General features: G+C 31.8%; 2 protein-coding genes across 2 annotated transcripts; one reads left to right on the forward strand and one right to left on the reverse strand.

Moving 5' to 3' along the window:
* The first annotated feature begins 1280 nt into the window (after nucleotides 1–1280).
* On the forward strand, nucleotides 1281–4822 carry LOC149520327 (serine/threonine-protein kinase BSK5-like). The gene is made up of 4 exons (XM_089762070.1): nucleotides 1281–1554; nucleotides 3438–3507; nucleotides 3739–3826; nucleotides 4290–4822. The coding sequence occupies exons 1-4, from the start codon at nucleotides 1408–1410 to the stop codon at nucleotides 4351–4353; spliced, it is 369 nt and encodes a 122-aa protein (XP_089618196.1). The 5' UTR covers nucleotides 1281–1407; the 3' UTR covers nucleotides 4354–4822.
* A 713-nt stretch (nucleotides 4823–5535) lies between these two features.
* Nucleotides 5536–8510, reverse strand: LOC111311108 (uncharacterized). The gene is made up of 2 exons (XM_022910482.2): nucleotides 7591–8510; nucleotides 5536–6027 (listed from the first exon to the last, which is right to left on the reverse strand). Exons 1-2 carry the CDS (start codon nucleotides 8037–8039, stop codon nucleotides 5787–5789), a joined length of 690 nt encoding a protein of 229 aa, XP_022766217.2. The 5' UTR covers nucleotides 8040–8510; the 3' UTR covers nucleotides 5536–5786.
* Between the last annotated feature and the right edge of the window lie 5568 nt (nucleotides 8511–14078).

The raw sequence follows: 14078 nt of genomic DNA on the forward strand, positions 1-14078 counted from the left end.
GAACAATCTTTAAAGCATTGTTTAGAATATATATAGAGGATTTGAGGTTCAACCACTAGTAATAGCACCAGAAGGATTCTTTGATGCAAACTTCGAGCACCATCTTTGTAGACATTCGATCATAGATATTAATGGTTTTTTTTTTTTTTTTGGATTTGGTACAATGATGTTAGTTCTTGACTTATTATAAATTTGTGGATTATAAAACAATTTTGTTGTTGTTTTATTTCAAATGTTATTAAATATTTTTACTTTTTTTTTGTGTATTTTTACTTTATATGAAACTATATCATATTATGATCATAAATAAATTAACATTAATAATTGAAAATATAATTTTAAAAAAAGTTTTTATTGATGCCTTAAAATTTATACCAATGTATTTTATTATTGAAATATTTCAGGCTATACTGATAGTCATCACAGATCGTCGGTAAAAGGTAAAACATAAAGCTACTGACGGACATTGATTGTTGGTAAAAGATATACTAACGGAGACATCGTCGGTATAAACTGAAAAAATTAAAATATACAAGTCTATACTAATGAGTATCAACTATCTGTAAAAAGAATAATGGTGGAATACACAACAGATGCTATACGAATAGATTTATATTTACTGACAGTCTTGAATCGTAAGTATATCTCTGTAAGCTATTTCGATACCTTAAAAATTGATAGTACAGGTCTATATCAATAAGGGATATACTGACAGTTAAAAATTTATCAAAATACATATTTTGATTATTGGTATAGAGTTTGTGGTGCTATACTGACAAACTTAAGAGTTTTATCAATGTTTTTTTTAGTGTCATTATATATCAAATTTCTTGTGGTGTGGTAAAACTTTTGGATGGTCTAAAAGTTTTTCAAATGAAAATGTGATGCCGGTATTTGGATGCTTTTGACTTTAGAATATCTGAGTTGAATTAATACATGGTATTTAAGTGTCTGTAATCCTTGTTTGTAGGCACTTGACTTGATTCGTGGCAAGAATTTTGTTATGTTGATGGATTCCACTTTGGAGGGTCATTTTTTCAATGATGATAGAACAGAGTTAGTGCAGTTAGCTTCCCGCCGTTTGCAGTATGAATCTCGTGAGAGGCCAAATGCGAAGTCCCTTGTCATATCTCTCATGTCACTGCAAAGTGAGGCACAGGTACATATAATTGCTGATTGAATTGACTACGGTAAGTTCGTATTCTCTGGCTGTTAATTTGTGCAGCTTGGTATCTTCCCAACTTTTGAACTTTCTACCTAAGACCATTCATTCATTTCAAGGACATTATTGTATTTTGCACTTTGTACAATTCTTCCCCATGTCTTTCATTATTTCAGTTTGTATTTTGCAAAGACCATTAAATTTCTCATATGATGGAGTTTTGCTAGATACCATCATATCTTTTAATGGGTACTCCACAAGGAATCGGTTCTTCAAAGCAGCCATTGCCATTGACACCTTTTGGAGAGGCTTGCTTGAGGATGGATCTGACTGCTATACATGAAATATTGGAGAAAATGCGATACAAAGATGATGAGGGAATTGCTAATGAGGTTCGCTACTCCATCCTTGATGTTCTGTTTTTATGAGGTGCATAAATTTGTTTAAGTATTAACATTTTCCTACCGTTATACATGTTTTTTCATGCTCTTTTATTTTTATTATTTAGAATATGTGAAGTACTAACAAAATGAAAAACAATTAAGATCTAAACACATAAATTAAAAATATATAGAATTAGAAGTTATTAACCCAAAAAAATAGTTGAGAAATAAGTTGCAAAAAATTTAAACGTAACATGAATGGTTAATTTGAATATTATAATAATATTTTTTTAAAAAATAAAATATAATAAAAATATATAATTATTTTTATTTAAAATTTTTTAATTATTTCCTTTCCTTTCTGTTTACCCCAATTTGAGGTAATAAAAAATTGGAGCTTTCAAGGGAAAGAAAAGGATGCTCATTTTCCTTTATTAAAATATAAATGATAAACCAAACAAATGTTAAAACTTTTTATTTCCTTTGCTTTCCTTTGCTTTCCCTCACTTTTTCTCGATTCAAACATAGTGTTAAAGAAACTTGCCACGTGATTATTACTCTCTCCTCTCAAAATCGACTTATCAAGATATGCAGTGTCAATATTTTTATATTCCAATGACCTCTCTTTCATATTCGATGTGAAATTAAAATACCTTACCTACTCTCCCTTGGAATACTTGGCATGACATTCTCCCCCACTCAATCTCGTGACACTCTCATCACCGAAGCTTGTCACCCTACTTATCCCATCTTGAGACGTTTGGTGTGGGTTGAACGGCCCAAGGCTTACTATGATACCACTTGTCACGTGATTATTACCTTCTCCCTTCAAAATCGATTTATCAAGATGTGCAATGCTAATGTTTTTGTATCCTAGTGAGAGGCCAAAAATTTTAAATTTTTTCATACATATGTTATTTTCATAATAATTTTAAATTTTTTTTATAAAAAAATTAGTTTGGCCTCTCAATTTTAAATTTATTGTGTTAATATATATTATTTTTTATTTTATGTATTTATATTGGATGTATAGTTACAAAAATTAGTTGTATCAAAATATTACAACTCTTAATTTAAAAAAAATTATAAATTTTTAACTTGTGTTTACTTATTATAAATAATTTTTAATTTAAAACAAATAATAAATTTGTCAGCACTATTTTTTCACAAACATGTAAATTTAAGTTTAATATATATGTAAGTATTATAATAATTAAAACCGATTTAACAAATATCCAATTGTGATTTTTTTTCAAACAATTTTTTTACTATATTGTTACATGTCAAAATAATTAATATAATTAGTTTAACTACATTTTTATTTTTTATAATGTAAAAATACCGTGTAAAAAATTAGAGGGTTTTAATTTATGTATCAAAATCTTTATTTTATTATTTTAAATTTTAATTTATTTAAAAAATATATTTTTGTGATTTTTTTACTTTAATACTTTAAATATTAAATATGATAAAGCAATATGTTAATATTGTAAAAAAATATACAATTTTATTTTTATAAAGAATATTGTTAATGATTTATGATTATAAATCGTGAGATCAATTATTTAATATAGTCATTTTATTATATATAATATATATTTATATATTTAAATAATTATAAGTGTAAGTTTTGTTAGTGTATGTTTACATCTTTTTTATTATTAATAAATTTGATGTTTTTTGAAAAAAAAATTATCGCAAAATATTACTTTGACGCTTTCAAAATTAAAGATAAAGATCCGTAACGGATGAGGTGTGAAATATGCTGTTCTGTACGTCATTTTCAGTGTAACCAATGATTAGTGGCAAGCAAAGTTCTGTTTTTATCTTAAAATTTAACTAATGGCAGGAGGAAGCTTAATTCTGACTTTCTTTATCTTGATCTGGTTTAGGAAGGAATACCTGTCCTCAACCTGCCACAAAATCATATTGGGTTAGGAATTGGAGGAGAAAATAACAGATGTAAGAACTGCTATTGTCCTTGAGTCATAACCAATTTACTGCAAAATGTTCCTCCGTAGAGATTCAATTCTGTACCCAATTATTTGGTGAAATCCATATTTTGTGGCTTAAGAAGCAAAGGATCATTTCCTTTGATTATTTTGCAGCCTACTTTTATTATTACCTAGTCAATGATACTCCAGCAATCATGCAATTTCTATCTAATGGATTTTGCTTTTTATCGCCTTTCAGCTTTCTTTTCAAATGTGAACTCTAAGAATCACGGAGATACTGCTTTTCGAGCCAAGGATTTTGCAATTGCAATTGATTGCTACACACGGTGAGCTTCCCATGTGCAAATCTATACAACTTGCAATATAAGCGTATAACATACTGAGTTCAAGACTGTCTATTTGACTGCTTATTGAACATACCATGTTGCAAAAGCGGGGAAAGAAGAAAATATGGTTTGATAATTATAGTTTGTATGCATATTAAGAAAGAAATGATGAAGGCTACATGTCTGTTCTTGGAAAACAATAGGGGTTATGGTGCGGGTGAAGGACTTGGCTAGTGTTTTCCAAAACAAAGAAAGTTTTTCCCCATTTTGTTTGGTTTGCTACATGTGCAAACCCCCTAATTTTCTTCTGAACAATTATTGCTGGTAGGCATTGAACTCAACTCATTAATGTAGAACCATTTTCAAGTTGGTCACTTTTGCATTAATAAGTCATACAGGAAAGATTTTTGATGGTTTAAAACAGCATGATGTATGGACTCAAGATCTTGTCTGTCTTACGTAGTTCATTGATGGCGGGACCACGGTGTCACCAACCGTGTATGCCAGACGCTGCTTGTCATATTTGATGAATCATAGGCTAGAAGAGGCCCTTGGGGATGCTATGCAAGCGCAGGCGGTGTCCCCTGAATGGCCCACTGCTTTGTATCTGCATGCGGCTTGCCTGTTTAGCCTAGGAATGGTAAGTGACGCCCAAGAAACACTCAAAGATGGCAACAACTTGGAAGCCGAAAGGAGCAAAAACTGAAGTTGTATAGGTTTTCAAATTTTGTTTGTTTGTTTTTTTTTCCCTCCCATAGTTTTCTTTAGGCTCTTGTGTTATTCCTTATTTTTCCGCCTTTCTATCATTCTAGGTTTTGGCTGCATTGCATAATTCTTCTATATTTATTGTTGGTTTTGATATTTCACGTTTGTTCAATCTCCTACTGACGTCTGTTTGAGACTTTGAGCTATATCATAGAGAAGAATGTCTAATTGAAACGCTTAGAGACTCTGGTTTCTACGACCCTCGAAATCAGTTACGTAACCTACCCTAGAAATCAGTTACGTAACCTACCCTAGAAATCAGTTACGTAACCTGGGTCTTTGAACCTGAAGATTGCCATGTAACTTTCATTGGGCAACTATTAATATAGCAGTATTAATTGGAGTGCCAGCAGTCACAAACGGAAGGAACTAGGGATTGGCCAAACCATTTACCAATCACGAGTTCATGACCTTCCGACTCGTCTTGAATTGGCCAGTCAAAATTTTGTTTTGGCATTTCTTTGCAATTTTGATTCATTCCTTTTACCTCCAGAGGACAATTTTTGTCGGGACGTAATAGTAGGTAGATAGGAAAAAAATGAGATGGGGAAAGGTTTTAAGAGGAGCAGCCAAACCGGTACTACTAGCTATGACTATGAGCCTTATAAAACCAGGTAATGCTCCAGCACGTCAAGATTGTTAGGTTTAGTTCTATTAGACAACAACTTCAACAATTTTTAATGGCACTTTCAATGCCTAAGAACCTTCTGCAAAGTGAAACAAAACCCACCACAACAGTGAAGAAGTGCTATCTGACTCATCATATAGAAAGGAAAATTTTGTTAAATTTTGAAATAAATCCTTGACGAGGTATTTCCTTGAAATCACAACCCAAGGAGAAAAGAAAACCCCCCAAATAACCCTTTACAAGGTATTTTCTTGACATCATAAACGAAGGATAAAAGAAAATTCACAACGACAAAAGGCGTCTCTTGCAACAACAATAAAGCAACAATATCGATTTATACAGAAGTCTTCTAAAACGAGATAGAGTGATTGCTTACGTACTAATGCAAGACATGGATTTGATAATTATGATGAAAGTGCATATATTAGATATAACAAATTTTCTACATGTATGGAGAAGAAGGGGTGTATAAAATACCTATTAACCATCACAAGACTTTCTAGACTATCCCATTGCTTCTTTATTTTTCATTCTTTCAATTTTGTTCAAGAACTGTGCTACAGAATTTTAGGATGATGGCACATTGAAGTGAAAGAGCCATGATATGACAAATGCAAATACCATGCAAGCAAGGAGAAAATTGAGGAAGCGATGGCCATGCCAGAAGCTTCGAGAGTCTGTATTGGGTGCTGGTCCTGAGACTGCAGCTGTTGCCGTGGAACTGTTGGTCTCATTTGATTGCTCTGTTGACTCAACTTCATTCACTCCAACTACATTGCATGCAATAGAATGACAAATCTCACAGTTCCTAAAAAACAATTAAGCAGTCTGAGTATAGGTAGAGGTATGATAAATCACAAAATTGAGGAAGCTCAGTATGAGGAGGAGCTAATATACTTTTGGAGGCAAGGATAATGGTTGTGAGTAATGGAACATGCAGCATTATAGATATAATGATGCAATATACAATCATTACACCCTGCATTTCAGTCGAAAGTTAAAACTATCACTTACGTAATCTCAAAGATTTACACATGAACAAAAGGATCAATTTATCGCGTAAACTATCATAGCTGGCATAGTTTCAAAAATTGCACATTAGGTATTTTAATTATGAATCATGCATGCCTATCTGCAATGATAACAATTTTATGCATATTTTCAACAATTGCACATTAACTCAGATATCATAGCTGGCATTCTTCACCAATTTCAAATGTTAGTTTCTCTTTGCATAGAACTTTTAACATGAAAGGTATGAGATGAATGCCTTGTAAAATTTTAGCCATAACTAGTAAATTTAATTAAGGTGGCCTTCCATTTGGCTTTCAAGTCAGAAATAAGTTAGAAGATCAGTATGATGGTGTTGTATATGGAGTAAGATCATATAAATTGTTAGACAGTTTTCAAATCCTATCTGATAAATTATCCAGGTCAATGACGGGGCCAATCAACCACTTAACTGGAATGTTAGATGATACAATAGCTTGCAAACACCACTAGGTCCACTGTGGTTGTGGTAGTTATGGTATCAGTAATTGTTTCACCAAAACATGACACCAATCTAGGTATGCATGAAGTGCAGAAAATGCCAAAGCAAAATCTACCAAAAGTTCAGAATCACATCTAGAATCAGGGAACTTCTAGCACCGATGGTTTGGTATCTAAAATATCAGTAATTCCTAATCATCTCAAGTAAGAAATCTAGAATTAACAACTGCAAATTAGAAAATTCCAAAGTGGCGCACCAGAAAGCAACGATCTTCAAGCAAAGATTATAGAACGCATCAATAAAAGTCAAATCCCCACTTTCCTACAAGGAAAGAGAACCAGAAGGAAAAAGATAGAGAGATTCCTAAACCTGAAAAAAGCACATAATAGCAAAGAATTGTCGGTGTGGTTAGACATATCATGAGGAGTTCTTAATGCTTTAGCCTTTGGCTTTATTTCAATTCCTATCATCCTCCTTTATAAATGTAATATCCATTCCACTTTCTTTTCCATTAAGAAAATTTCTCTTTTTCGTTTGCATCTTTTCACCTTATAGGATTACAAAACTAAAACCTAAAACGGTCAACTTTTTTAACTTTTTGTTCGCTTTAGTGGGTAGTTATTGCAATCACTCCCTCAAGCATACATACACAAATGGTAAATTGTAAAACACTATGAAGAAAGAGTAAACCCAAGTCTAGGAAATCATCAAAAGAACAATACATACAAATCACAATTATGATCCACGAAATGATAGTTTTCACTAAAAAGTTAATAATGTTAAGAACTTACCAAGTGGACATCTAGAATTTTACCTAGAAGCCAAAAGTAAACATAAAAGTTGAACAATTAAAAAAAGGGATAGAATTCTTTTACTTACTTATTTCCTCTGATCTTAAACCATGCCTCAGCACACTGTTTATGAGCAGTAGCAAGATCACCCTTACAAGAACAACCCAACACAATAGGAACACCAGATTCATGATTGTTACTTTCCAAACCCAAATGACAAATTCTACAATCTTTCTCAACTTTGGCCAAATGCACCTTAATTTCAGGAACTCCCCTCTCAATCTCCACCTCCACTGAACAATCCGAGGGTGAAGACACCCTCCTGGAATCCAACACGTCACCAATCTCTCCATCAGAAGCGCAAGCAAAGCTGAACTCATCGTAAGAACCACCTGTAGTAGAATAAAACTGAGAGTAGCAAGAACCCTCGTCGGCGTCCGAGAAGCAAATGCTAGCCTCGCCGACGCTAACGTCACTCACGTTCCGGCGGTGAGTTCCTTGCTCTAAATCGATATGAGACATCTCTAATGATGACATTTTGAAAGACCCAGAAGCTAAAACTTGGAGTTAAGGCTCTGTAAAGAGCGTTAACAGGCTCAAAGTTTCAAGCTTTGAGGATCAATACTCAATAGACTCAAAGTTTCAAGCTTTGCAGTCGGTTTTAAGAAGTCACTATTGGATTAGGTGACCCTTTGCCTCCATTAACGTTTCACTAACAAAGAAAACTTATAAAACGGAAAAAATTGGAACACCCCAAAAAACCAAAAAGTGAAAACACGGCAAGATTTAGAGATCAGCCATGGCTTGGTACTTAAGAAAAATGCATAGAGAAAAAAAAGAGAGAAGTTTAAAGAGACGAAGAGGGGTTCAAAGACAAAGGACCCATGCTCTGTGTCGAGACTCAGACACGCACTGCACAGAAGAACAGAAACGTGCAGTGAGTGCACAGGGAACCGAGACGAGATTTCTTTTCTTTTCTTTTACATTATTAGGCAACCAAAAAAAAAATACAAAGAAAATGACGGAAAGACAGGGAAACAAAGTTGTTGGAAGATTTGGTAGTGGTACATTGGGATCTTTGTCTTAAACAGATTCTGTACGTTTGATGGTATCAGTTTAGTGATGTGTGAATCTTTAAGATAATCGGACGGTCGAGACAGTAATCAGTGCGCTAAGCGCCCGTTTTGTTGTAGAAATCCGCAAGAGATTATTCAATGCCACGCAACGCCAGCTTCTTAAGTTATTGTCGTGTCTTCATTAATCAGTCTCATCAATAATCATAAGTTATTAGTTACTCATCAGTTATATATATATATTTACTTTCTAATATTAGTTGGGTTTTAAGCCCATTAAATCTCAATTAATGTGAATTTGAGTAACTTCAATTACTCGAGGTGAATTGGATTTAAGTATGCAATCGGGTGATTTTAAGACCGATAAAGCATTGAATCTTGATTTTGATTTTTTAAATTATAAAGGATTAAAAGAATTTTTATTTTTAGATCCTGTCTGTAAATTTTCATTTCTCTTCTATTGGAATAAAAATTTAAATTTTTATTAGATTGAATTGAACATTACTACCTGAATTTGATATGATAAAGAGATGGTAGATAAATACATACAATTAAAGTATTCGTTAATCCTTATAAGTAAACTTTGGTGTTAAGAAATTAAGTAACTTGATTATCCAATTGAAACAATTGTACGTATGGATGGGACTTAGCTTTGATCAGTGATCACATCAGGCGAGGGAAACGGTGAGGACGAAGAAGTGATGTGTCGAGGAGTAGATTAGGGTTCTGTGCATGGAGACCAATAAACAAGCGAAACATCCGATTAAAGTTAGAAGCATCCGAGTGTGTGAAAGTGGTTTGACCGGAGGTGGACCACCTGAAGATGGATGTTATCTGCCTTTGCATGAACAACACGAAAGCAAGCTCCTATATGAAATTCAGGATGTTCATTTAGTTGTTTGTTTATATAAAACGAAATTGAGACAAATAAAGAACAAGAAATCCAGAGAGAAAAATGAGAAAGAAAATTCCAAATGAAAAAAATGCTGCTCTAAGGCTAACTTCTCAATTTAAAGGCAATAAGAAAATTATTATGATAAAGATAGGACTAAAGAGTGGCCGTTCACCTATATTCAGATGCTTGCGTTTGTCCTTAATGTTTTTCTTCATTTCTTTTTAATTGTATTTCTGCAAATATACAACAAAATAATATAGAAATAATATAATTATCTCAAGATTTCGACTTTTTTTACAAAATATAATATAATTATTATTCATTTTTTATGAACTACATTACGTTATATTTCATTTATGGTATAAATATAAAAAAATTTTAAATTAAAATTAAATATTCATAAAATTTTTTATTATTTTATTACAATTAATTGAATTTTAAATATATATTTTTGTCTAATTAAATTTTTTATTAGATGAAAATTAGTGACGATCATTAATCAATTAAAGGTTGAATGAGAATAGAGACTTGAAAATCCAATTAGCTGTAATAAATTAAAAAAAAATTAATGATTATTTAATTTTTATTAAGATAATTTTTTTATATTTAAGCTTTCATTTATTTTACAAATTATATAATTGTGAGGAATGTGAAATTGCTTTGAGGACACGACTTGTAATCTGGAATTGAGCTTTCTTTGAGAGCAAAACGATTTGAGAATCCGTTGAAAATGGACCACTGACTGCTTTGGCTTGTTTATTTGCCTTTGCCATTCAAGGCAAATTGCTGAGTACCACATTGCTTTTATTTTCTTTCCTTTTATCTTTTGGGATCATAATTAATACTTTGAATTGATAATCATAAGCCTTCGACTATTCTACCAAATGGTGAAAGTTACAAGCAATAAAGTAGTTGAAGTGAAGGCTAAAGCTAGCTTCAACAATCCATGTCTGTATTTGGCGTTTGGAATATGTTGGGGAACTCCGATCTCCATTATTTATATATATATATATATATATATATATATATAAGCTAAGGAGAAATCCCGACTCCATATTTTGGGAAACCAGCAAATAACGACCCCACCCCCCCCCCCCCAAAAAAAAAAAAGTAAAACCGTTTTGGATCGCTTTCAAGCGTCAAAGGTGTAATCATCAACCATCCCACTTCTGCAATTCCCATTTCCCATCAAGAACAAGTGAAGTGTGAATGTGGCTGCGGGCCTGGTAAGCCCCGTTTCGTTGAATCTGCCATCTTTGTTTTCCCTGATATTCCCTTTTATCTTTTTCATTTTTCAAGAATAGCTTTTTCTAGCTGTTAAAAGAAAACATGCATCTAACTTGAACATCAATTACCAATAGACCAAGAATCCTTACTCGTCTTTAAAAGCACAAAACGATCAATCAAGGTATTGTCAAGATTTTTGTTGTCTGATTCTTTTTTTTTTTCTTTTGCCGGTATTTTTAAAGATATGTATTTAAAATTTTATTTTCCAAATATTTCTAACAAAATTATCAAATTTTAATCCACTGAAAACACTCACTCTTAAAATCAGTAATATTTATTATACCAAAGTTATACCTCAATCATCTTGAAAAGTTGAGAGCATATCTTAAGTGTGTCTGACTGTATGAATACTTTTTGATTTTGGTGTATCCATGGCATCCAAAGAAAAGGATGATTATCATTTATCACGCTTTGATTGCATCTCTAATCTCTTTTTTAAAGGTCCCTTGGTGTTTCGGTTAAAACTCAAAAGAGTGCATAATCCATCAAGTCTATGGGGGCTACTTGCGTTTGTTTACCAAATATGATTCTACCTTTTCTAGTGAAATTTCCAGGGTTAGGTTACGTTTTTAATAGGGGTGCTCATTCAGTCATTTCTATTAATTTTAAATTAAATTATCTAAAATTAAATTAATTGAATTATGTTATTTTATTTTTTTAATTGAATCAAATTTCTTTGTTTTGAAAATTAATAAATCAGAATTAATTTGATCAATTTGATTTATTTTTTTATTAATTAAATAATAAAATATATTAAATTAAATTAAATTTTAAATTTTTTATATTTAAAATAAATTAAATAAAATCATTCAATAAAAATATTAAAATATCATAATATTAAATTAAAAACTTTAGTAACTTGAAATGAAATAGACAATTTCATATATTTTTAATTATATATAAAATTTTTATTGTATTTGAGTTAAAATTTTGGTTAATTCAATTAATTCGATTTTTGAACCGAATTACCATAAAAAAGAAAAAGAATTTTTTTTAAAGTTATTTTTGATAATTGACTAAAATTAATTTAATGATCAATCGATTAACTGAATTAAATCGATTCGATCCATTAATTTGATTAAACTGAATTTTGAATACTCTAAGACTTTAACATAAACAAATTTGCAATTCATCCCTGTTAAACACAAGCCAACACAAAATGCACAAAAAAGAAAAAGAAAAAAAAAAATCCATTCCGTGCATAAAGTTGAATCTTTCAATTCATAAACCAACAGACTTGGGACAAAAATGGACTGATGGTACCGAGAGTTGGGTACCACATGCTGATATTTCATATTTGGTTTCGATCAGAAAGCAGCTTTGCAAATAAAATACCACATGTTTATCTCTTTCAAGTAGCCCCTAGTATGTGTCTCTTTCGGGATTTGAAACCAGGAAAGATTAAAAGCAGTTTTTTTTTTTTTCTTTTCCTTTCTTTCTAGAACCTGGGGAGTGAAGGGTTTTGAATCATTGAAACCTGAAAGGGATACCTCAACATGTTTCTGTCACTAGCCATCGGCACTCATTCTTTGTGAACTAGATGTCTTCCGCTTTCTATCGGCACCATCCCCAGGTTTAAGCCTTTCACTCTGATTTGCTTGCAAAAGAAGGAAAGATAATTAGCTCTGATTACCTGCTTGAATCTAATAGAAATAAACATCAAGGCAGTTGCCATTATACTCTTTGGCATCAATGTCATTCAAGCACTAAACACAACCAATTCACGTAGATACCGCCTTCTTATTTCCTTGTTCTCTTTAAACTTTCCGCAGTCATCTAAATACATTATAACCAAAGGATTCTAGTTCAGTATGATTTACAAATAGAAGAGAAAGCTTTTTCCCCACTAGAGACTTCATTCTAGGATAGGCCATGCCTTTAACACTTGCTAGTCGGCCAATGAGTCCTTTGGGCTCGTTTAAGTACTATCACAAGCAGAGATTTAAATAGTGGTCACGGTCACGTTTTCGGTCACGTCACGTTTATCGTGTTTTCGGATATAATGGAGATCATTGCGGTCATCACGATCGTGAATTTTTTTTGGGTACAATTTATTATAAAATATAATAATTATAATTATAAAAATTCTTATTTAATGATTTTAAAAACAATTTATGACACTCGATGTTTTTTATTTTTTAAAAAAATTATTCATAATTTTATTTAGATTATAATAAAACATTCATATTTGGTTTATCCACAAAATTTTTCTTGGCCAAGTTCATATTCAATATTAATTCTAGACAAATCAAATATTAACAAAACATAGTATGTTAAATACCAAGCATCTATATTTAATAAAATTATAAACTTAAAAATATAATAATTTCAAATTCCATCAACTACAATTATTGATATATATTTCAAATTTTACCACATAGTAGATTGACGAGAAGTATCAAATTCTCTATCTTCACTTTGAGAGTCAAGTTGACTTTATCCCCATCCATGTGGCCTTTGTTTTATATTACATTTAATATGGAGGATACACTTTAGGATGATACATTTGTGGTAGGGGATACATTTGTGGTAAATGATACATTTGAGGAGGTGGAGGATATATTTGAGGTGGATGATACATTTGAAGTGGATAATAACCATATAGAGGTGGATAACCATGAGAAGGTTGAAAATTAGGCTGTTCCAGTGGATAGTAATTTTCTTGAGTACTAGTAGATAATTCACTATACTCAAAGTTACTAGAATTTGGTCTCTCACCTGAAGATGAAAAATCTCTAGAAATACCATAGTGGTGCTTCTTCGTTTTTCCCTTTGATCGAGCTGTACGTGCACTTTGACCCACACTAGATTCAGCAGATGGATTTACTCCATATTCTGTCATATTAATGAAAAGTTCACCAATAGCAGTAAGCCTAAATTCTCCTCTAAGTGGGCTATAAAATCGATTTGAATTCATATTATCACCAAAATTTGCACCATCACCATCACCATCATCATCATCATTATCTAGACTTAAACCCTCACCATCATCACTTTGACTTGGTATTAGACTTGAACTTAAATGAGACACATTCCTTTCTTGAGATTGGCATGATTATTCAACATTCATTTCTTTATCAGAATTATCTGCGGGCAATCAATTAGAGTTTTGATCATCTAATAGAGGTTTTTTTTTCTCTTGCAGCCATTCTATTAGTGGATCAACATCTTAAAAAATATAGTCAAGGCTAATAGGATTAAAAATATTATTTATCTCATTAATGCTTATTCTTTTATGATGTCTCATCCTTAGCCTCATGTTATAATAGGTATATACAAGCTTTTGAAATCTTTTAAACTTTAATCTGGTTCTTACTTTGG

The sequence above is a fragment of the Durio zibethinus genome, chromosome 1 (assembly GCF_047325235.1).
Source record: "Durio zibethinus cultivar Kanyao isolate XHJ-2024 chromosome 1, ASM4732523v1, whole genome shotgun sequence".
Lineage (NCBI taxonomy): Eukaryota > Viridiplantae > Streptophyta > Magnoliopsida > Malvales > Malvaceae > Durio > Durio zibethinus.

Coding starts and splice junctions, on each gene's coding strand:
- LOC111311108 (XM_022910482.2), bottom strand. CDS start 8,039: ATGTCATCATTAGAGATGTCTCATATCGATTTAGAGCAAGGAACTCAC. Junction 6,028..7,590: donor TTTAAGATCAGAGGAAATAA/GTAAGTAAAAGA, acceptor ATTGTTTTTTAG/GAACTGTGAGATTTGTCATT.
- LOC149520327 (XM_089762070.1), top strand. CDS start 1,408: ATGGGTACTCCACAAGGAATCGGTTCTTCAAAGCAGCCATTGCCATTG. Junction 3,508..3,738: donor TGGAGGAGAAAATAACAGAT/GTAAGAACTGCT, acceptor ATCGCCTTTCAG/CTTTCTTTTCAAATGTGAAC. Junction 3,827..4,289: donor GCAATTGATTGCTACACACG/GTGAGCTTCCCA, acceptor TGTCTTACGTAG/TTCATTGATGGCGGGACCAC.